The sequence below is a fragment of the Zonotrichia leucophrys genome, chromosome 7 (genome assembly GCF_028769735.1).
Source record: "Zonotrichia leucophrys gambelii isolate GWCS_2022_RI chromosome 7, RI_Zleu_2.0, whole genome shotgun sequence".
Classification (NCBI taxonomy): Eukaryota; Metazoa; Chordata; class Aves; order Passeriformes; family Passerellidae; genus Zonotrichia; species Zonotrichia leucophrys.
In genome coordinates, this window is record NC_088177.1 from 24,474,151 (window position 1) to 24,496,252 (window position 22,102).

General features: G+C 37.0%; 1 protein-coding gene across 1 annotated transcript; it reads left to right on the top strand.

The window, feature by feature from the left end:
- The first annotated feature begins 3 nt into the window (after window positions 1-3).
- On the top strand, window positions 4-21,678 carry CIR1 (corepressor interacting with RBPJ, CIR1). Its single transcript, XM_064718288.1, has 10 exons — window positions 4-179; window positions 904-998; window positions 1,519-1,592; window positions 2,832-2,845; window positions 2,939-2,994; window positions 3,319-3,367; window positions 3,571-3,688; window positions 16,839-16,945; window positions 18,386-18,471; window positions 20,114-21,678. The coding sequence occupies exons 1-10, from the start codon at window positions 108-110 to the stop codon at window positions 20,835-20,837; spliced, it is 1,395 nt and encodes a 464-aa protein (XP_064574358.1). The 5' UTR covers window positions 4-107; the 3' UTR covers window positions 20,838-21,678.
- The last annotated feature ends 424 nt before the right edge of the window (window positions 21,679-22,102 follow it).

Genomic DNA, 22,102 nt, shown 5'->3' on the forward strand with positions numbered 1-22,102 from the left:
CGCCGACCCGGAAGGCCCGGCCGAGGCCGTCCCGGAGCGCCTCTGTTCCTGTCTCTGTCCGTGTCCCTGTCCGTGCGGGGGCCGGCGGCTCTCCGTCCGCCACCGCCATGGGGAAGTCGTTCGCCAACTTCATGTGCAAGAAGGATTTTCACCCCGCCTCCAAGTCCAACATCAAGAAGGTGAGTGGGGCCGGGGATGCCCCGGCGGGGACGGGTTGCCGGTACCGTAGCGGCCCGACCAATGCTCCTCACCTCGCTGGTGTGGCACCGAGCAGTGCTCCTCACCTTCCTGGGGTGGCACCGGTGCTGGGGCAAAGAGGGTGGAGGAGGCAGCGAAATAGCTAAGAAATACGTGCAGCTTCGGGTTTTCTTGTTCCCAAGTGTGTATGACTGTCGCATTTTCCTGGCTCGGGCTATTCAGCACCTGATTCTCAGAGCAAATAGGCGCTGTAGCCCGTCCAGGAAAAGCCCCCTGTCCCGATGTGCCCGTGCTTTCCCAGTATTCCACACCTGCCTGAGCTGGGGGCAGGTGCCCTCTCCAGATCCGTGGCCCAGGGCAGGAGCCCCCGAGGGGCCCTGGGGCTTGCGGTCTGCAGAGACTTGGCCGAGAAAGGGAAACCAGTGGCACCCACACGGTGTCTTCTGAGCCTACTTTTCCCTTTGAGCTACCACATTTTCTCCTGTCTTTTCAGTGTGCCAGTGTTGTTGGAACTTGAAGTTTCTCAAAATTAGTGCTGTGGGAAGTTAATTTGTTAAAATACTGGATGAAAATTATGTATTTTATGCAATTAGAATCGTGATCATCCCTTGTTAAGCATTTCAATTGGGTAAACTAGTTATTTATATACTAATATATTTTGTAATAGTTTTTGTATTTAAGTGGAAGCTTAATTATTTTAACTAGGTATGGATGGCAGAACAGAAAATCTCATATGATAAGAAGAAACAAGAAGAATTAATGCAACAATATTTGAAAGAACAGGAATCCTACGATAATAGGTGAGAATTGGTTTAAGATTGCTCCCTTCTTCCTCCTGCCTTGTTTTCACAGTAGTGAAGGTGATATTGCTATGAGCAATTGAAGTACTGCTCCATTGACCATAGTAGTAGGAGAGGGCAGTGATTCATTAAGTGATGTCTGATTAGCAGAAGTCACAAGAACTTCTTTAGTGGTTTGTGCCTGCCTTCTGACTAATTTCAAAATATGCTACGTTTCTCAGAACAGTCAGTAACCTTGAATAATACATTTGTATCACACAGGAATCTGTTTTTCGTAGCTCTGGACGTACTACTTTTCAGCTGAGATTGAAATGTGTGATTTTTGTACACAATGGATCATGCAAAGTCATTGACTGCTCTCTCAGGTTTTTTGATACTCAGATTTTGTTACTCACATTAATTAATGAAAAAATGCTAGTTATCACAACAATTTCATAATGTTGTTTTTGGTTTTGTTTTTGTGAGTGTTACCAATGTGACTGTTTTGTGTGTAACACCCCAAACTGCCCTTTTTATTTAGGTTGCTTATGGGTGATGAGCGTGTGAAGAATGGTCTGAATTTCATGTATGAGGCCCCACCTGGAGCAAAGAAAGGTATTGCAGTTTCATGATTGTGAGCAGATAGTACTGCAAAGCTAAAAACCTTCTGAAGAAACAAACATGATGTATTCAATTTTAAAATAACATGTTTATGGTGAGATAATGATAGGAGGTGTGAATTTTTAATTATTTCTGTGAGAATGTGCATAGATATATATATATAGATATATAAATATGTATATATATATATATATATATATATATACAGTATGTAATAATTTTGATCTCACAAACTTTAATTTCTTCAAAAGGAATGGTTGGGGTAGGGGTTTTTTTAAACAACAGTTCAATGTGAAGGGAAGACCAGATAAATCTCTTTCCAGGAAACAGCATAAACTATGTCCTCAACCAAGTATTCTTCTTTAGCCAATTATAAAGCCATCAGATGAGGAGGACTTGACCTTACCAGGGCAATGACTCAGACAACACAAACCTGTATTTTGGCCTGCTCTCCTTTACAGAAAGAGCAGGTTGCTTTTGTTTCAAAGTAACGCCCATAATTCAGCTTGATGCTTGTCAAACATAGGAAGTACCAGAGCAAGGAATTAATTATCAGAAGTTACAAAAATAATAAATGCTGAAATTCAGTAGTCAAAAGTGCTACCTGTGTTTGGTGAGTCTATGATTCTTCAGCGATGTCATAAATGGAAGTTTCTGAATACCTGGTGGACACTCATATCAATCACTTAATTTTAGCAAGATCTGAATGTAAGTGAAGAACTAAGAAAATGTATTTCCTCTGAGAGAAAACATGTTTCCTTTAAAATGCATCTTTCCCATTTGCATGAAATCACTTGGAAATGCTTGGATGGACTCATTCTTTGTAGACCAAGTTTTGCAATTATTTAACTTTAGAAGCTCTAATAGTAATCCCTTAAACTTAGAGGAAATGCAATTTCAAAGTAGCAATTATTGCTAAACTTTTTTTTAAATATCTTTAAAGTAAATATTGTTGCTACTCTTGCAAAAAGTGAAGTTTTTAGTTGTGTAAGAAATCAGCGTAGTTTTAGAAGGTGATTCTGGATTTACAGGATTTAAAGCTATATACTAGAGGCTGCTGATTTGTAAGTGCACTCTATATAAAGCTGCTTCCTGAGTATTTGCACTATTGATTAGTACAAACCATAAAATGTTTTTTCTTTCGCTCAGAGGGGGAGGGAAACACCATCTGGATTTTACATATATAATTAATGCATCATTTATTTTCTTTGCATGCTTCCTGAAAATTCAAAGAGGAAACAAAAGAGGTATTTCATTACATTATTTCTTTATGTTTTCTTCTTGCTTGCTTAAAATGTATTCTGAAAAACTTCAAACTTGCCATGTTCTCTGTTTTATAGCAAGAAGGAGAGACTGAATACAAATTTGAATGGCAAAAAGTTGCTCCTCGAGAAAAGTAAGATATCTGGATTTTTTCATATACTTTTCTTTTTGTCCCTTTTCCTCCCTGTTTTATTTTTGAGTAGGTCACTTGTGTGATCTTTTCATATCCTGACACTTAATTAGGAAAATCTGTTAACCTGGAACTATTTCCTTGCTTAGCTTTATTTTCATTTGATTTTTACATCCATATTTGAACACACATTAAAAACAACATTTACAGGAATTATACCTCTGAAATGGTTGCACACTTATCAACAAAAGGTAACTTTGTATATATGATGTCTTTTCAAAAATAGTGGTGAATGGAATATTTGTTTTCTCTTGTGTTTGTGTACAGGTATGCTAAGGATGATATGAATATCAGAGATCAGCCCTTTGGCATCCAGGCAAGTCACACACATTTCATTCTGTGGGTGTCTGGGGTGTATTTCAAATGTTGTTATACAGAACTTTCACATGGGTTCTCTTAAATTTATCACCTCTTTTTCAGTGGCTTTAAAGGCTTCTCTTATGCCTAATGACACAGATTTCTGTAAAGGTTCAGCTACACTGGTGACTAAATGGTGTCAATTGGCTTTGTTGCCCTTAGGTGCGGAATGTGAGATGCATTAAATGCCACAAGTGGGGTCACATAAACACTGATCGAGAATGTCCCTTATTTGGCCTCTCTGGAATCAATGCAAGTTCAGTCTCCAGTGATGGTTCAGGTAGGCAGTGAATGACTTTTAAAGTTCTGGTTGGACATATATGGAGGGAGCTTATCATGTTTAATTTTAGAAGGTTTAAGTTTATCATATTTCAGAGAGTTGATGAAATCTGGAAAACTGTGAATTCCAAATGTAGGATCCACAAGTTTGAGTTAGTTATTTCATATTGCAGGGACCTGATCTTCTAATTAGTAACTCATTTTAAAAAGATTCTGTATTGCTTTGATCCTATCCATGCCTAAAACTGAGAAGCTGCCATGAGACGTTAGATCAGAATGATAAAATTTGTGTCACCAAAAAAATGGATTGTCGCAGACTGTCCCAGTTCAGATTTAAGCAAACTGCTTAGATAAGATGGAATATATCATTATATCTTTGTTAATCTCTTGGTAAAAGAGAGACACTTGTGGGCTTTTTTTTAATATGCAATTGTAGAAGTGGATAAGCAATTGAAACCTTGATTTCCAAATGTCTGGTTTCCCTTCATCCGACTTTTTTGCTTCTCGACCTACAATTTTCTTTCTTCTATTTGCTCTCCTGTTACTTGAAGTCACACAGCAGTTAGTGCTAGATTATGTTTGAAGAAGTGGATATTAGCATTCAAATTGAACATTATTTTTTTTTACCTACAGTACATTTTTTTCTGTGAGTTAACCCAAGTTGTAATGCTTTTAAGTTTCTGAAAATTGGGGCATGTTAAGGAAACATCAGGTTGCATTGGTGACTTTTCATCCTTGCTGTGCTCTAAAGTCACCTGTTGTGTCTTGGGTTTTCTAGGGACACCAGTACATTGATTTGCACACACTCCATGGTTTCTGCTTTTCTTCTGTCTTCATTCAGATTATCTATTTTATATAGCAGCTCTTAGTTTTGTTACATATTTAGGCTACCAACAAGCTTGTTTTTCAGATTTGAGTCACACAGATACATAGTTTCTTTAGGATGAGGCCTAGAAGAGTTGAGTTAAAGGAGATGGTGCCCCTTACTCTCCTGTCTTTTTAGGGATTATCTGATGATTATGCCATTGTACTACTCAGCCTGTAGTTGACTTGCTCAGTTGGTTATAAAGTTAAATCACTTTCTTGCATGATTCTTATCTTAGAAAAAAAACTGTGCTTAGAGCATTTGTTGGTGGTAGAATTGTATTATGCAGCTCTTGCTTGTCAGAGATGCTTTTGTGCTACAGAACTGACTATCCACACCTCAGTTCAAATGATGTGGGTCAGTTTTAGGGGTGTTTGGTTGAAAAAGCAGAAATTTTTTGTTGTGCTTGCACAAACCTGAATATACATTCCTTATTATTTGTTCCAGTGTAATACAGACACTCTGCAGTGTCAGTAGAAGAATAACTGCTTGTTTCAAACCTTGCTGAACTATCTATATAGGTGTAGGCCACGTTTGACTGCTGTGGGTGTATCCCACTTGAAGAGATGTCCCCCAGATGAACCATCTTTCTAAGCCTAAAGAGAGCATTTAGCATGTATAATGAATTTTGCATGAAGGAAAATGGTGTAAAAGTACTTAGATGTTCTCAGACTGTGGCAGTGCCCTCTCATTTTCAACTCTGGAACTTAGAAGACAGTGTGCTATGCTGAGCTTAGACTCTTGTAGGCTGAGGAAGGATTTTTAGGGAGTAGGGGTGGGCGACAGATCAGGATTTGTATATATAATTTGTAAGAAGCTGTTCTTGAATTTGAATAGTCAGCTGTAATGATACTGCTACTTTCTCTTTCTTTCAGGGAAACTGTGTAAGAACACTGTAGGTAAAGCTTGAAGTTCTTGATTAAATAGCAAATACAAGGCTTAGAGAAAGTGGTAATATTAATTACAATATCAAATAAAAGGTTGTCTGCTTTTTCTAGCCTCAGGAATACAAACCTTTCATCAACTTTTCTAAAACTTCATCTGATTTAATAACAAGTTAAGTTACACTCTTTAGATGACTTCTGGAAATACGTGTAAATGAAGCACTGCAGTTAAATGACAACACAAATTCTTGAATTCACTGCTTCTCTTAAGACTCATAATTCATCCACATGGTATGCTAAAGTGTATGCCACGTATTTTTTTTAAAAGTATGAGGTCTTTTGTTGTTGTTGAAAGCCTGACAGTAGTGCTGTGCTGGCTGGGATGGGAGCAGTTGCTTTGCATTGCTGAGAGTTCAGCCCGGTTGTTACAGTGCTGCAGATCCACAGTTGGCTCTGCTGCCTCTCTTTCCACCTCCAAGAACCTTCTTCTGTTGCTCTCTGCAATACACCTCCTCAAGCTCTCTTTCTTGCTGCTTCTCTTTATCAGTAATTGCATTCACTCCTAAGCTGCTTTCTAGACTAAATTCCTGATTAATTTTTATTGCTTTGTAGTACTGCAAAAATGTCCATTGCCATACCGTTCTTTAGACTGGCTAGAACTCCAGAAAAAACTTTGGAAGGGACAGAGACTTTTAATGAGATCATCCTTTTATGACACTGGTCTGTGTTTTATGAACTGATGATTTTAAAAAGTCCTTTGCACTTGAAACAAGTTGACTTGCACATTAATTGCTTCCCAAGCATCCACTCTTCCACATGTCACAAGTGTCTCCTCATGCTTAGAATGCTGGTAAAAACCATGGAAATAGTCCACAGTTTTCATTTTTTGTGGTTGTCAGCAACAGGAAAAAAAAAAAGTGCAAAACTGCTTGGCTTCTAAGGTAAGGTAGAGTTTGTTCAATTTTTGTGAAGCTGTTTGTTCATTTCTAAAATGTAGAGGTTAAAACATGTCTCTAAACAGAGCAGTGAATAGGGATTTCAAGGATAGGCAGGGATTACTGGTAGTATACAGCAGGTGTGGGATGTGTGCTAAATTTATTTGACTGGACTTTTTAATAACTCAGTGTGTGAAAATACATTTGCAATAAACTCTCAAAAAGTTGAAAAATGTTTGGCAAAATTATTAGAGCATATAGTACTTTCAAAGGTTAGGACGTATTGCCACATTTAGGATGTATTGGTAAACTTCTTTCTAGCTGGTGTTTCAGGAACTTGAAATATAAATATCGCCTCATAAATGAAAGGGCACAGCTAAGAAATACAGATATAATGAGGAAAAATTTAGTACAGTAGTCAATGTACAAGAATTCCAATTAGTTTATGAAATTGATTGTATTAGAAGGAGCAAATTTAAGTTCTAAATAACTAAACATTTTTTTTTAAGAGCAAATCTTTGGATTTTTTTAATACACTTTGGAAAGAGCTCTATTGCTTTGAAGTTAACTTACTTGGTAGTGCTTTATTTCTTCTGATTAATAATCATTTCATCCTAATAGAAGTCAATCTTACATCCTTTTCATGCAAATTGAGTGGAATAATTTTTTTTTTGGCAGTGCGTGGTAGTTACCCTAGCTAAATTTAGGTTAGAATTCTTCCAACTTTGCAAATACTCTGCCTTGCTGGAGCACACCATGCATCAGCACAGTGCTGGAAGGCTCTGGTCCATGTGCTGCTGAGCATCCTGGCTGGTGGTGAATCTCTGCCCAGTCAGGCTGTGGGAGCATTGGGCTTCATGGTTCTGAATCTGGTGTGCTAAGGACACTGGCATCACTGATTTCTGCAGAAATAGGTTTTAACAAATGGTCTGGCTTCCCTGTCAAAGATTTGTAGCAGGCCTTGATACAAGTTCAGTTTTTGTTTTGTTCTAATTTATTCCTGCTTCAGAAAGAGTTAAACAAAATGTCTTGTTTGGACTCATTATTTTATTCAGCATCAGAGGAAACATTTGACTGCAAATAAATGAAAGTGAAACTCATGTCTGATTTAGTTGACTTAGCTAAAGTTCCTGCTCTGTTTCTCCATAGGGATAAAGATGAATTATTAACTGAGATTCCCCCCCCCATCATGTCCAATATAGGCTTTTTCTTTCCCGTAAATCCCATAAGCTGTGATTCTGTAATTTCTGCAGAAGAATAGCTGTCTTGTAATGTGATGTGAAGACTACATTGTAATGTTCCTCTTGACACACAAAACTGGTTGGCAATTGCTGTGTTGGATTTGGTGTTGAATATTTTGTGTGCAAAGACCAGTCACAGCCTTCATTTTCCTCCAGTGAAAGCGCTGCAGGGCAGAGGATGTCTGTGCCACAGAACTGTCTTCTGCTGTCTTTCAAGGTCTGACATACATTGCAGTGCTTCAGCAAACAAAAATAGGTACAATCAACCTACAATCAAACCTTAACTTGGGCATGGTGGCTTGGTTTTTTTGCTTCTGGGACCATTTTACTAATCTAGCTGGTAATTCATACAAAAAAATAATAATCTTACCATTAAAAAGCACCTATTGAATAATATCTCACCAGTGACTGGAGATTATTTTTTCAATAAGGCAATTTCAGTGGATGTGGTTATCATGGGATAATCACACCCCTGGGGTACAGCCTTGTCTGTAATCTCCCAGGAGTGTAATTATTGCATGATAACTGCACCCCCTGGTGTTGCATTATTTCTATTATGAAATTCTTAGTTTTAGATATAAAGTAACTTTGATCACTGAAAACTGCAAAGTAGTGTTCCAATGTTCCAGCTGTGAGGCTTGCAGAGACCAACTTAGAAGATTTGCTTCTCCTTTACAAAGGTAAATTAGGCAATCAAAATGCTTCTTTGGGCTAAACTGATTTACAGAGTGTTATACTGATAAAATCCTAACTTTCAAAGTTCATTCCAGATGAAAATACCAGTTGTGCTTCTGACTTTACGTGCCACTGTGTATATATGCATGAAGAAAATACAGAATGCATACCAGCAAAAAAACCAGCACTCAAAGCAAAAAAAAAGGCACTCAAAAAAAATCACTCACTAGCATCTCAAAGTTTGCCTGTTTTTAGAATCCTTTCTTCTCATTAACCAGGAGCATCTGTTGGGGCTTGTGAGGTTTTTTTGTGAATCCTGAAAAGCCATTAACTTGATTGGAACAGAGATCATTACGTGTCCTGTGCAAAGTGTTTTGAAATAATACTGTTATTTCACTTCAAAATTGCCTGTGACTTTCTCGGTCAGGTGAAGTTAAGACAAACTGAATTTTTTTTCCTTTCCCTTCTTTCCTGCAAACAATCTATCCTGTTCAATGATGGTTTGGGCAGATGAGGGGAAGGATTACTGAAAAGCTATGAAAGCTTGAATGCTTACAACTTTTATTATATGGTTTTTAGAACAAAGAACCCAGTATCTGTTCCTTTTTTATGAAGAAGGGTATACTGTCTTAGGAAGTGAGGCTAGTGTCTCCAATTGTATGAACAGCATAGTTAGAAGTGGGATGGTAAGGTTAAAAGATGTTCTTGCACTCTTGGCCTATGAAAGCTAAGCCTGGAAAGTGCTGGGCATCCTCCTCTGCTGTGGACTGCTTTGCATTTTTTACAGCTGTCTGGCTCCATATGTGAGCCATGCTGTGGAACTGCTAAGGAAAAATTACTGTAAAGTGCTTGCCTTCTGGAAAATTCAGGCAAATTCAGGTAAAATTCTAATGGAGCAATGTGTATCTAGTGTCTTATGGTCTACCAAGATAAAGCCACTGCAGGTATAGCTGTGCAGGGGCAGCCTTCTAAAGGCTGTTACCCAGCACTGGGGTTTGCACCCTCTCTTTTCATCTCCTGAGTGCCCCTAAACTGACGGTGGACATTGTTCCCATCTGTCTGTGACTTAGTGTGCTCCACTGATCGTAAGCCTTTAGGTGAAATACCTTTCCAGAGTAATCATTGAAATTACCAGTCAGGTGGAGACAGCAAAAAATGAAATCTGTGTTTATGTTGCATTATGTCTGCATCTCACTGCCGTTTCCCAGTGACAAATATGGTACCTTTTTTCCCAACAGAGAAAAGTCTGCATTGTATTGGGAATGCAGGAATTTTTTTAAATGTCCTTTTGAATTTATCATAACCAAGAAAAGGTATTTGAATATATTAACTGTGAATATTTGTATAAATGGTCATCTGTAGAAACGTACAGTGTGTGAAACCTTTCTTTATGATCTGCAGCTGAGACCTTTGATTGTGAACAGTAGGAACCTTAACTAAATCTTCACATAGTTTAAGAACTGTCACATTTTAGAATAATCCTCCATTTATGTTTCAAAAGCCTTGGTATTTGTTGTGAATGCATAAAATACAGATTCTATTAGAAATCTTGTGCTTAGCATTTAAGCGATAAATATAGATTCCAGTAGCAGTTTGATAATGTTAAATGGCTTTTACTACTCCAAAAAAGTAAAAAGGAAACTCAGGTTTCTCTGAAATACCATATCACAAAAGCATGGCAAATTACACCGAAATTCTGTGCTGAAGTGTTAAATACAGTTAAACTGCAGGCCCTCTGAAGAAGAGCTAATTAAAAGCCAGGGGTTTTAGTCATTGGTTTCTCTCAATGCCAACTGCAGCAGTTGCTTTGAAGTGTAAATATGGTCTGAATGCACTCATCTCTGAAATAGATGAAAAAATTATCAGTAAAAGATGATTGATTCTGAATTAGTGGAGGCAGCATGAACTTACTGTGTGTCATGATCACATAATTTTGATTATAGTTCTTTGTCCTGTAGATAAAATAAGTGCCTACTCTCATCTCTATCACAACCTCAGTAAAAGTTCACAGACTATGGAGTGATTAAGCTCAGTCTGTAATTTTTTTCCATTTTTGCTCAATTTCCATATTAACAAAAGCCATAGAAAACTTGGTGGACAGCACAAGAAAGTATATGGATGTATTGACACAACTGTCTATTCTAATTTTAAAGTTAATTTCTCTTTTAAAGCAAAACCTAAAAACCATTGTATCATATGTTATGTCTTTGCTACTACCCAAAAAAGGTAGCATTCTGCATTCAGAGTATATTTATCCTTTATTTGGGTGTGTGCTAGACTGAAACCCACCATCAGAATATTTTCCAAAACCTAGTTAATTCAAAAGAGGTGTTTTTGTACTCTGCAGGTATTTATTTATCTACTTTTCCACAGCAAAACATGGCTTTAGTACCACTGATGTGTAGAAAACCATAAATAAATTTCAGTTTGGAGGAGTTATGGCCTCACATGGTCCAGGCTGTCTAGGAGAAAGGATGGTGACAGCATGCTTTAGGCCTACTTTGCTAACAAAAAATGTGTAGCAATAAAAGAGAAGCTTTGAGAGTATCTTGTCCTTGATTTATAAATTAAGTTTTAAGCATGGTAGCATGGAGTTTACTGACTGTGACATATACTGGCAAATTGGCAGCAGATACACAAGTGTGCCATGTTTACATTTTCATGTCAATTACCTCTCTTACAAGTCAGAAGTGTGATGGTGGTGTGATGGTACTGATGTTTTTAGATTCAAATGATCACATTTGTAAACTAAAAGATATCCCATGCCAGAACACATTTTCAGAAAGGGAGAAAAGCTTGTTCTAAAAGCCATATTCTAAATACTCTTTTGATGATATGCAAAATGAGCAGTGGTTAAAATAAAGGTAAATAGTTGCAATTAAAATGACACCATGAAGAACCTACTTTTTCCAGTATTTTCTACCATTTTCCAGTAACTTTTATATAGTGTACTTTGTTTAATAGTTTAATTTTGTAACAATACATAGGATACAAAACAAAACATACATACAACCTTAAATATCATATAGTTCTGTAACTGCAGCCACAATGTAAGTACAACTGCTTACTGTCATCTCCCCTGCCAAAGATTACAGTGTTATTGTTTCTTGTGTCTTTGCTTTCCATTTATATTCCACCATAAAAATCCATTTAAAACTTGACTGATTGTAAAGAATAATTCAGTTTGCTTATCTGCACTGGTGACAGTAGTGAAAGCTTTTATCAGTAAATTGGGCAAATACTGTCAAGACTCTGCATCATGGGTAGGTGGAAGTAAAACTGCTATTTTTTGTGATACTGGCAAACATAACTTGATGGTCTGTCCTCACTGCCGCTGAAGCTATTGCAGAAAATGTGGTATTTAATCACAGTGGTCATGACAAAGTGTTTTAGCATACTGCTCCCTCATATTGAATAATTAGAAAAAATGTGCTTTGCAGGTTGTAATGGAGGCCTGCTAGATGGTGTGTTACAGCTGGCATTGCTCTCCTAAGGGTGCCCGTGCTTCCTAGAGAAAGCATTCTGAAAACAAGAGTCTTACATGCCCTCTGCATTTGTAGCATCAAGAGAAATACAGACAGCAGAAAATTTATTGCAGCTATAGGTTTCTCTGGTTTCTGGGACAGGTGTGGGGCAGGAAGAGCTTGCTGTAAGGCAGGCACTTAAGTAATTGAAATCCAGAACTGTATTCCCTTCCTAATGGCTTAACAGAAGCAGAACTGATTCTGTTAATTCATGTCAGTTGTGTGATGAGAAATTGGGAGTGCTCCTTGTTCTAAATAAGCAAATTTACAATATGTTCTGGAAATCCTAATATGATATTCTTCTGCAATCCAGTGTAATTGATGCTCATATATGCCTGAGGAAAAAAACTAGTTACATCTCTTTTGTTTATGTAATTTTACAGGTATTATAAAGATGCACCAAAAGCTGTCAAGCTTAAGTTGTACTCGGGTAGTGCTTTGTGAAGACTCAGATCTTCACACTTCATTGCATGTTTTGAGTTTCTAGATTTTGTACCCCAACTCTTTGAGTCAGCTGAGCTATCTAAATTGTATCCTTAAATAGTATCTTGAACAGAAGATAACAGAGAGAATTAGAATTAGTACAGCAAGAATTTCTGTGGAAAGTAAGAAGCAGGAAGACACTGTAACCTCTTTGCGTGACAACACTATTTCTTGGGAATTGCAGTAGCCAACAAAACCCTTTAAAAATCTATGACTATTTAAGGATGGAGACTTTTTTTGTGCAAGCCCTTGTATAATGTTAAGTACTTGTAACTACAGAAAATATAAGAAGTTGTCAGTTGTCTTAATGCATAAAAATAAATGTCACATTCACAAGCAGTTAATCATGCTATATGACAAGATTTTCCAAGACTATGAATTAGTTCTAAAGCAGGTAAATGGTTTAGTTTTAGGTGAGTAGCATCTGGGAAAGTTTTAAAGATTTTTTTTCCTTTTCTTTCTTTTTCCTATCAAAATGCAAATTTCAGAAAATAACCTTAACAGTCATATTCAAAAATAGCAAGGTACTGTATTTGACTTGTTTCAGGAAGAATAAGAAACAGATGATGAAACATTGTAACTTTGAACTTATTTTTAGTTTGCTGATGAAAGAATGCTGAGGGACTAGTTGTCAGAAGTTGTAGCAATCAGCTATTTTTATACGATGCCGGTATCTAAAGTTCTGCCAGCTGATGGTATAATATCTCAGGATGTTTTCACCTGCATGAAACCTGAGGTCACAGAAGTGGCTTCTTCACAAGTCTGTAAGGAGGACAGTTTATATGAGGAGTTTGATTTTCATAACACATAAAGGATTTTTGTGCCTGATGTAGGAGTGAGTCTTTGCAAGTGATGGGTGCTGTTCAAGAATAATAAGCTATCATCATAGCCAAAGATTTTAGCCAACTGAGACCCTCTCAGCTCGTCCTACCATCTGTTTTACTGTTAATGACTCAGCAGGAGCATAGGGCTGCCAGGTGTACCCAGTGCTGCTTTCTCTGACAGTCATGGAGGGTGAAGACACAACTGTGGTCATAAGCCAAAGGCAGGCTGAAAAGATTTACCACTTTGGGTTACCAGGCAACCTGCTGGCATCAAGGTTTAAGCTTTAACCGCTTAATAGGGAAGCCAAGGACACTTAGGAGAAGTTGCTTTTTTCTGTTAAGTGAGTTCAGTTTTTAGGGTTTCTTTTACAGACTTTGTCTCTCCCATTTACATTAGCCAGGAGAAATCCCCTATTACATTTTATAATGTGGAAATGAGAATGTGATTGTTTACTCACAGATTTAGGCATCTTTTAGAACTCTGTGGAAAAGCATCTCAAAAGGAAGCATGTTACATACCTCAATGCTGTCACATAAAATAGCTGTGCTCAGGAGTCCTGAGAGACCTCAACCTGTCACTGATATTTCAAAGAAAATCAGATCTGCTTATCAACATCATTAAAATATAAATCAAAAGCAGTCGGTTGAGGTATGGATGGGAAAAGAAAGTCACCAAGCATTTAATTCCTTTGATTCCAAGCAAAGGAGCTTAATTATGAGAATTAACATTTTCTTGATTCTTGTTCTGTTGCAGGAAGTAGGCAGTAATAGAGGTTTGCAGTTAAGCTGTGCAGTCGTTGTCAAATATGTCTTAATTAAACTTATCAGCCTGGACTTGTAACCAGGTAGAAAACAGTCTCTTTGCACTTCCCAGATCAGAGATTGTTTTCTCCCTACTGTGTCTCTACAGATGTCTTGCTGTCATTGGGCAGCAGAACTGAGAAGCTCAGTGGCATCATTGTTTTAAAAAAGTGTAAGCAGGTTAATCTGTTTCATCCTCTCAGAAATGTTAATGTTTTTTAAACTGCAAAGATGCCATACTGCAAGGAAGCATCTTCTATAATCAACCGCTCTGGACAGCTGCCCATGGCATGCCTGGCTGGGGTCTCCGCACACAAGAGTTGTGAAATAGGATTGTATTTTGACTCTACTTCCATTTATGGGTTGGTTTATTTTCTGAATCTCATTTCCTAGTGTTTTCTAAACCCTTTAGTTATAGTAAAAATAACATACTTAATAAAGCATCTTGGAGATTTTTGCATCTCCTCACAAGCTTGGCTGAACCTAAATGACTGTTTCCCTCACAGTTGTAGGGGGACCAAAACAGGAATAATTTATTTCATAAAAAACTTTAGGCTCAAGTTTCTGTGGGTGCATTTGATGCAGCTTGTATACATCCACAAAACAGGAATAACAGTAGTTTGGTAACTGTCCTTATTATCCTTATCATGATAATATTGGGTTGCAACTAAAATACTGTAGGTGGAGCTATGAATTTCTCATTGATGTCATTAACATACAAGGAAACAGATGCACAAAAATTAGCAATGTTGGGCATTCATTAGATGCTTTTTCATAAAAAATAAGTAATTATTTTGCTTGCCTCTTGCCAGTGCTATGCACAAAGAATGCCAAAAAGGTTTGTTTCTGGAAAATAATTTTGAATTGTTGTTTTGACTGCCAATGTGCCTTCATGTCTCTCTGGTCTCAATCCTGACCATAGTCCTCATAGGGACCCACAAAGTTAGGACTTCTGTCTTGGTTCTTTGGCAAGTCTGCTGTGTAGATTTGGACAAGTTGCATTTCTCTATTGGTCTAATCACACTAATGAGAACAGTTAGGTACTGGATACACACCAAAATGTGTACAATGCTGAAACACTGAAGAGGAATACCTAACAAGTTAGTTAAGTTACTTCTGTAGGCAGTGACTCTGAGTAGTAGGGAGGAACTGCCTTTGAATAATGGAGGTATTCTAGGCTTGAATTGGTCAAGTGTTTTGGTTTCTTTGGTGTGGAGAAATCTTTCATGACTCTATGCTTTGTCTCCACTTGGCTTCCTCATACAGGGTTTTTGACTGAATTGTATGGCTGTTTTATATGGACTTTTCAAATCAAGGCCTCTTCTGGTGCCAGATTCTGTCAGTAGGTGTCTGTCTAATATTAGTTTCTGTTCCAGCCAGAGTGGATTTCAACAAGCACACCAAGGTGTGAAATTTGAAATACGCCAAAATGTAGACACTGGGGCCTATACACCTTCATTAGTTGTGAGCTTACAATTACACTATAACACATAAAAATAAAAAGTACTTTGTGTAGAGTACAGAGGGGATGGGAAATAACCCCCTACTTAAGAAAAATGTAAACTCCAGGGAAGACTAAAAGGTATCTCATTTGAAATTTTTTATGCCTGGAAAAATAAGGAACTTGTGAAAAGAATGTCACTAATGCAGGGGCTCCTTAAACCATTTCCAGAGTTTTGTTTTATTTCTTCCTGCTTTACATGTACACCTGTTTGTTTCTGTAATGTAATATATTGTACAGGAAAACTAAGAAAAAGATTACTTCTTTTGAGAAAGTGCTATATTAATTTCCATATATTTTGAGAAAGTGCTATATTAATTTCCATATATTTTCTATAGCAAAAATCTCACTTTATTTTTCCTTACTTGTCTGTGTTAAAAATCTGAGTTTTATCAGTCTTACAACTAAGAAAGTCTTTAACCACAGAGCAGAATCAGTGCATTTCATAAGACTAATTAATCTTATCATGTACAGTAGTTTACGGAAGTAATACTGAATGTGTGCTCCATGCCCTGTTTTACATACCTTTTCATTTCGATTTACCTTACACAGTTCATTGACAGTAAGGTTAGTGAAGGAACTGGGAAGGAAATTTACTGAAAGTGACCTCACAAGAGAGTGAATATTTAGGGTGAAGAAAAGTACCTAATCAGACAAGTACACAACATTATGATGATCACAGGGATTCAATTAAATCATAAGAGTGAGTTACAAGATTTGTAAATTATGCAGTCAAGTCTGAATGATCCATAATACATCCATAATACATATTTTTCTCCTTGTTAGATTCTTGCAAAGAAAAAATCATGTGCCTAATGCCAACACCTACTGTAATGAAAAATATAGCATATTTTTAAGCTAATAAAACCAGAAATCTCTGAGGAGATAATAGTCTACATATATTTGGCAATCCCTAGAATAAGTAAGAACACGGATACTTTTAATGTGTTTTTATATTCCTTATGTATTCTTCTAATGTTACTTTTTACATTGAAGTTCAAAAGATTTGTGTCGTTGTGGAAAATGAGTTAGTAGTGACATATTAGAGGAGCATTATCTCATTGTTTTAAAGGAGAGGAGGTACTTGAGTCTTATTTAATATACTTTATTTAGATGTCCTCTGCTTTTTTACTATAATAAAAATATATTACTAGACTTTTCTAATATATTGTTTTCAGCATGACAAAGTTACATAAGAGAATCCCCTTGTACTTAAAGAAAAATGCAATTATTTTCCATTCTGAATCTTCAGACTGCTGTTTTAGAAAATCATATCTGATTATTTGCTCAGCAGAAGATTATTGAGTTGATTTAGCTGTGATTTTACTTAACAAAGCTTCAACTGAATTCCTACTGTGGAGTCCAAAAAAGGTAGAGAGATATAAATGATACATTCAAACTGTGATTTTTGTGAACAGGGCCATCAATGCACCCCTCGGAGCTAATAGCGGAGATGAGAAACAGTGGGTTTGCACTGAAACAAAATGTACTGGGGAGAAACTTGACCGCAAATGATCCATCACAGGTAATATCTTTTTACCAGTAAGCTGAAAATGTCTGTAAATCTAAATGTGATTGCTTGTGAATTGTTACTTAATGTTTTCAAATATGCATATCCATAGGAAAGCTGAAGAGCTATACCAGTACAAAAATGTCAGAAAACTTAGTTTTCCAGCTTTGTTTTGTACAGAATGGTGAATCATAAATTACTTCTTTTTAAACCACATATAATAAATTAAATCCCTCTTCTGGGTGACTAGAATTTGAATTTTTCATAATGAGGTGGTTAGGGCTTTTGCTGCGTGCTTGTAATACAGTGCTACCCTTTGGATGAAGTTTGAGGTAGTATGCACAAATAATTACAGGAATGCTATATCTGAAGGGTTTTTTTTTTTACTTGATTCACTATTGTTCCAGTTATTTTTTCTTGGAGTGAAAATGGTTCAATTGCCTTTACTTAGACTGCTCAAAGTATATTACTAATTGAGGTGCTTGAATAAAAGTGTAAAATGAAAGGTTAATATACACTCCTTGAAGTAACCTTTGTTCGTATGGCAGGATAGTCAAACACTAGTAAAGAGGGGATGACCACAAGCTGGTCTTGAAATCTTCAGTAAATCAGCAGTCCATTGTGTCTCCATAGACAGATGTACCTGTGCCTTTAAAAAAAGCTATGTACCCCCCAAAATGGAGCCAATGGACACTGTTAAATGAATAATATTGATATCAGTATGTTTGCTTTATGTTAGGCGTGCTGGGGTTTCTTTGTAAGAGCTTTTTAATCTTTATTTCTTCTTTCGTCTTCTGAGTATGGGTAAAATTAAAAACATCACTGTGGAGAACTGTGGTGTACCAGATGCACATAATTTGAGGAATTCAGGGTCTTCAAAGCAGTTTTGCTTTGCTGATTGTGTTACTGTATGTAGATTATATGATTACAGTATTTTGCATTGCTAGAAGACTTTGTGCACATTTAAAGACTAATAACACAACAGTGCAGTAGATGTGTTACCCATTTTCCTAATGACTAAACCGAGACAGAAAAGTAATTTGCTTAAATTACTCTGAGTTTGAGCAGGACTAGTGTCTTACCTATTCATCCAGGCATGATAACAATGGAGTGACTTATCCTGGGGAATCGTGGGCTTCAAAATCAGCTCCTTTTTATTAACTATTTGAGAAATGTTTCTTTCCCTGGCAGTGATTTTTTCATGTGTTCATAATAACTCCTGTTGTATAATCCCCACATTATAACACCTACTCAGCTCTGAGAGAGAATGTTTGGGTTTTTCACTTGGTAGTGGGTATTCTGTTCTAACCAATGTCTGAGGCTGATTTAGTAATACAAATATATTTGTATCTGTGCAAAAATAAGGTATATAGGGGCACCACTTTTAAAACAGAAATCTGAATGAATATATTATTTTTATCTATAAGAAGCTAAGGTCTTACTACATTTTTCTAGGAGTTTGTTACAAGTGAAGGGGATGATGATCCAGAAGTTGAATTTTTAAAATCACTATCAACCAAACAAAAACAGAAACTTCTAAGGTAGGTCTGGTACTTAGTGGAGAGGATATGTATCACCAGTAGTTCTGACTACATCCATGATTGCCACTGTAACTTTTTGGTGCCATTTAGCACAATCAGTGCAGAAGAAAATCAGCTTAGTTTAACATACGCTTGACCACAAATGGCATTATGTAGCATGATTTTTAACCTACTTGTTTTATTTTAATCTAATTTTGATGCCTTTGGCTGGGGCTCATTTCCAGTTTAACTGGGATACTGAAATACTAATTGGCTCACTAAGGATGCTGTGCAGCTGTTTTAAAATACTATTCTGCACTCTGTTGTTTACAGTATCTTCTCTTGTGATAAAAAATTCTGTGCTTTTGTTCACTGGTTTTCAACTTGACAAAGTTTATCTTCTCCCTGTGGCTGAGCTGAACCTGACTCTGTACCCCAATGCCAAGGTTGGCCCAGCTGCACCCTGTGCTTATGTCAGGGCTTGCAGCTTACTGCTCCCTGTGGGTCTGAGTTAATGAGGTTCCTGTGCTCTGCTTTTATCCAAGTGATGCTGTGTGCCAGGTGACTAATGGGTTTTTTCTGTCTTCATTTGCAACATTATCCTGAAATAATCTCAAAATGTTTAAAATCAAAAATACTAACTACTGGCAGGTAGATCCCATAGAGGCATGCAGATGAAACAAGCTTTTAGGATAAAAGATGTCACATATGTGGGGAGTGGAAGGGGGGGTGAAAAGGTGAATGGCTAAGCAGGTAATAGGTAGGTACATGTGGTATTCACATATGTAATAATTCTCTGAAAACAGTCAATGTGTTTTATGTTCCTTTTAAGTGAGGAAAGTGTATGTAGAGTAATTTATAATGTTATTTTTGTTTGAACTTCTGCTGGCCCAACACATTGAAATTTTTATAATCCTTTATATTTTAGAAGTTGAAGTTTAGTAAATATTTGGGTCCTTTTGGCTTTATTAGTCTGAAGGGATTTTTAATACACTGGAAGCAGTTTCACTATTCACTCACTGATTTTCTGAGCATAAATATAGAAAGCAAAGTAAAAACTACATTAAAGTAGTCAAATAGTATGCATGAGCATGATGGAATATTGTATATTCACAGACAGAAAATGTAAGTTTCTAGTTGTGAAAAAAGAGGTTACTGGAAATATCTATTATTTGCCTAAAGAACTCAAAGACGTATGTTTTAGTCTCAGTTTTCATCATTAATAGAAAGTGAATTTTAATGGCATTTTTTAAATTTTCAAAATACCTTTTTAAAATGCACAAACAAAAGCAGCAATGATTTTCTGAAGTCTCCAGAGCAGCCTGACAAGGAGGAAGAAAGCACTACTGAATGTTTTTATTCCTGGTTACAAGGCCCAAATTGACATCTCTTACTTATCTTTTTGAAAAATAAAGAATTAAAAGACCATATTATTCCTGTTTTGAGGGAGCAGCTGTGGATTACATACTATGGGTAATGCAGGTTAGAAGTTTTAAAATGAAACCTTGCTGAAAAAGGAAAAGAATTCAATGTGTTTTTATAAAAATGAATGTATTTACTGTATAGGTCATCAGAAGTAGTGAGCTTTGAAAGACAATGACTTTGTAATCTAGTATATCTTAACATGTCTGATTGTGCCACTCTTTTATTTTGAAAACAAAAGGAAGTTGGATCGTCTAGAGAAGAAAAAGAAAAAGAAAGATAGAAAGAAGAAAAAGCAGCAAAAGAAAAAAAGCAAAAGTAAACACAAGAAACATAAGATGAGATCCTCTTCCTCATCCTCCAGTGAAACTTCAGTAAGCAGCAGTGACAGCGAGACTGACAGCAGAGATAAAGCAGCACAAAAGAAGATGGATTCTAAGAAAAGAAAAAAAGACAAGTTTTCAGAGGCTAGCAGCAGCAGCGATTCAGAAGGAAAGGCAAAAACGAGGAAGGAAAAACTTTATGAAGATCTCTCCAGTAGTCACGGTAACAAGGACAAAGACAGGGAGAAGTACAAGCTTTTAAAGCGAGATAGTTCTGCAGAGAACAACAAATGGAACTCCTGTGAGGGGGAAAGAAAGTCCACAAGCGGATCCCATAGCACGAACACGAGAGACACTGAAAGAAAGGAGAAGGATAGTAGAAGCCAAAACATGAATGAGGGGAGCAGGAGAAGCCCGTGCTCAAATCACAGCAGTTCCAGGCAAAGGCACATAAGAAGAAGTCCAAGTCAAAGCCCTGGTGAAGAGCGGCACAGGAAAAAGGACACCAGAAGCCCCAGCACAGATGTACACAGAGAGAGGGGAAAATGTAGAGAAGGCCATGGGGACAAGTGCAGTAAAGTGGAGCACAGAGAAAGGAGCAGACGCAGTAGAAGCAGAAGCAGAGAGAGGAAAAAGAAATAGATAGTATAGGGGACAGGTGCAAACAAGAACTTCTCTGGGTTTTGATGAATAGCTTTCAACAAGGGCTCAATTGCATACTGCTGTTCATTTTCCAACCTCTGGAACTAGCATTTCCTACATAGAGCCAAGAGCTTTATGTATGGCTCAATTCTATTGTGTTGGAATATTTGTAAATTAGGTATAAACGTTAAGGTATTTTTTTACTGTCTAAATATGCTTATTGGCAAATACCTCTTGTATACATGCGGTAATTCACAAACTTGATTTTAGGATTTTAAAATATTTAAAAGCAGTATGTGATACTCTTGGTTTCATCTATGATTTCTGTTTAGATACAACTGTGAGGGGAGCAGAGAAAGCAATTGAGATAGTTCTGGATAAGATCACTGCTTTAGATATCAAAGCATTGTCTTGTAGAGAGTTTTGGTTTTTTCATACTGAAACATTTTTCCTAAAGTTCCCTGTAAGAGATCAATTTTATGCGTTAAAACAACAGAGAGACATAGTTCACATAAGTGTATAGCCAACATTTTCTGGCCTCCTGCAGTGTACAGCTTGGTCAGGGCTATCTAAACATCTTGAACCCCTGTTGGTATGTGTCAGTACAATGTCAAGTTATTGTTCAATAATCTCTGAAGACATGAAAGGAATATTTACTGCCTCAACTGCTTCAGGTATTTCATTGTTTGTGGCAGTAAGTTAGTGTAAATAGTCATCCTTTTGTTTTCATGAACCTTTTTGTGTTTTTAGTGACTGTCAGTCATTTTCCTCATATGTTGTTATGAAGATGAACTTCCATAATAAAATAGCTTATTCTTTAAAACCAGTAATAATTGCCATCTTCTTCAGAGTTCTGAGCCAGTACAAATGCACAAGGCACACTTCACAAGGTTTTTATTGCAAAGGAAAGGCTTCTCTTCTCCTTCAGGATGGCAGATGGAAGCACATTCATTAGTGGACATGTGAAACAGTCACTGTGCTCAGTATTCCAGCAACTTTCTTACCCTCCTCACTCACAGGACAAATGGGACTATCTTTTATTACCAGTCCACTTCCACTTCACTCAGAAGATTTTCAGCACTGCACAGAGTATAATAATACATGGTGAAAGTGACCTGGCTTATCGTTTAAGTGCATGTGAAGAGTTTGAAAGGGTGAACCATTAAGAGATGTCACCTTTTCAATGTGTCTGCATTAGGTTGCTCTGGGCATTCTTGCTGAAGTAGCTGGGAGTTAAAGAGCCCCTGCAGTAGAGTCAGCCCCCC

Excerpts from the sequence above, each read along its gene's own strand:
- CIR1 (XM_064718288.1), top strand. The coding sequence starts at position 108 with ATGGGGAAGTCGTTCGCCAACTTCATGTGCAAGAAGGATTTTCACCCC. Across the intron at positions 999-1,518 it reads CAGGAATCCTACGATAATAG|GTTGCTTATGGGTGATGAGC; the intron begins GTGAGAATTGGT and ends CTTTTTATTTAG. Across the intron at positions 2,995-3,318 it reads AAAGTTGCTCCTCGAGAAAA|GTATGCTAAGGATGATATGA; the intron begins GTAAGATATCTG and ends GTTTGTGTACAG.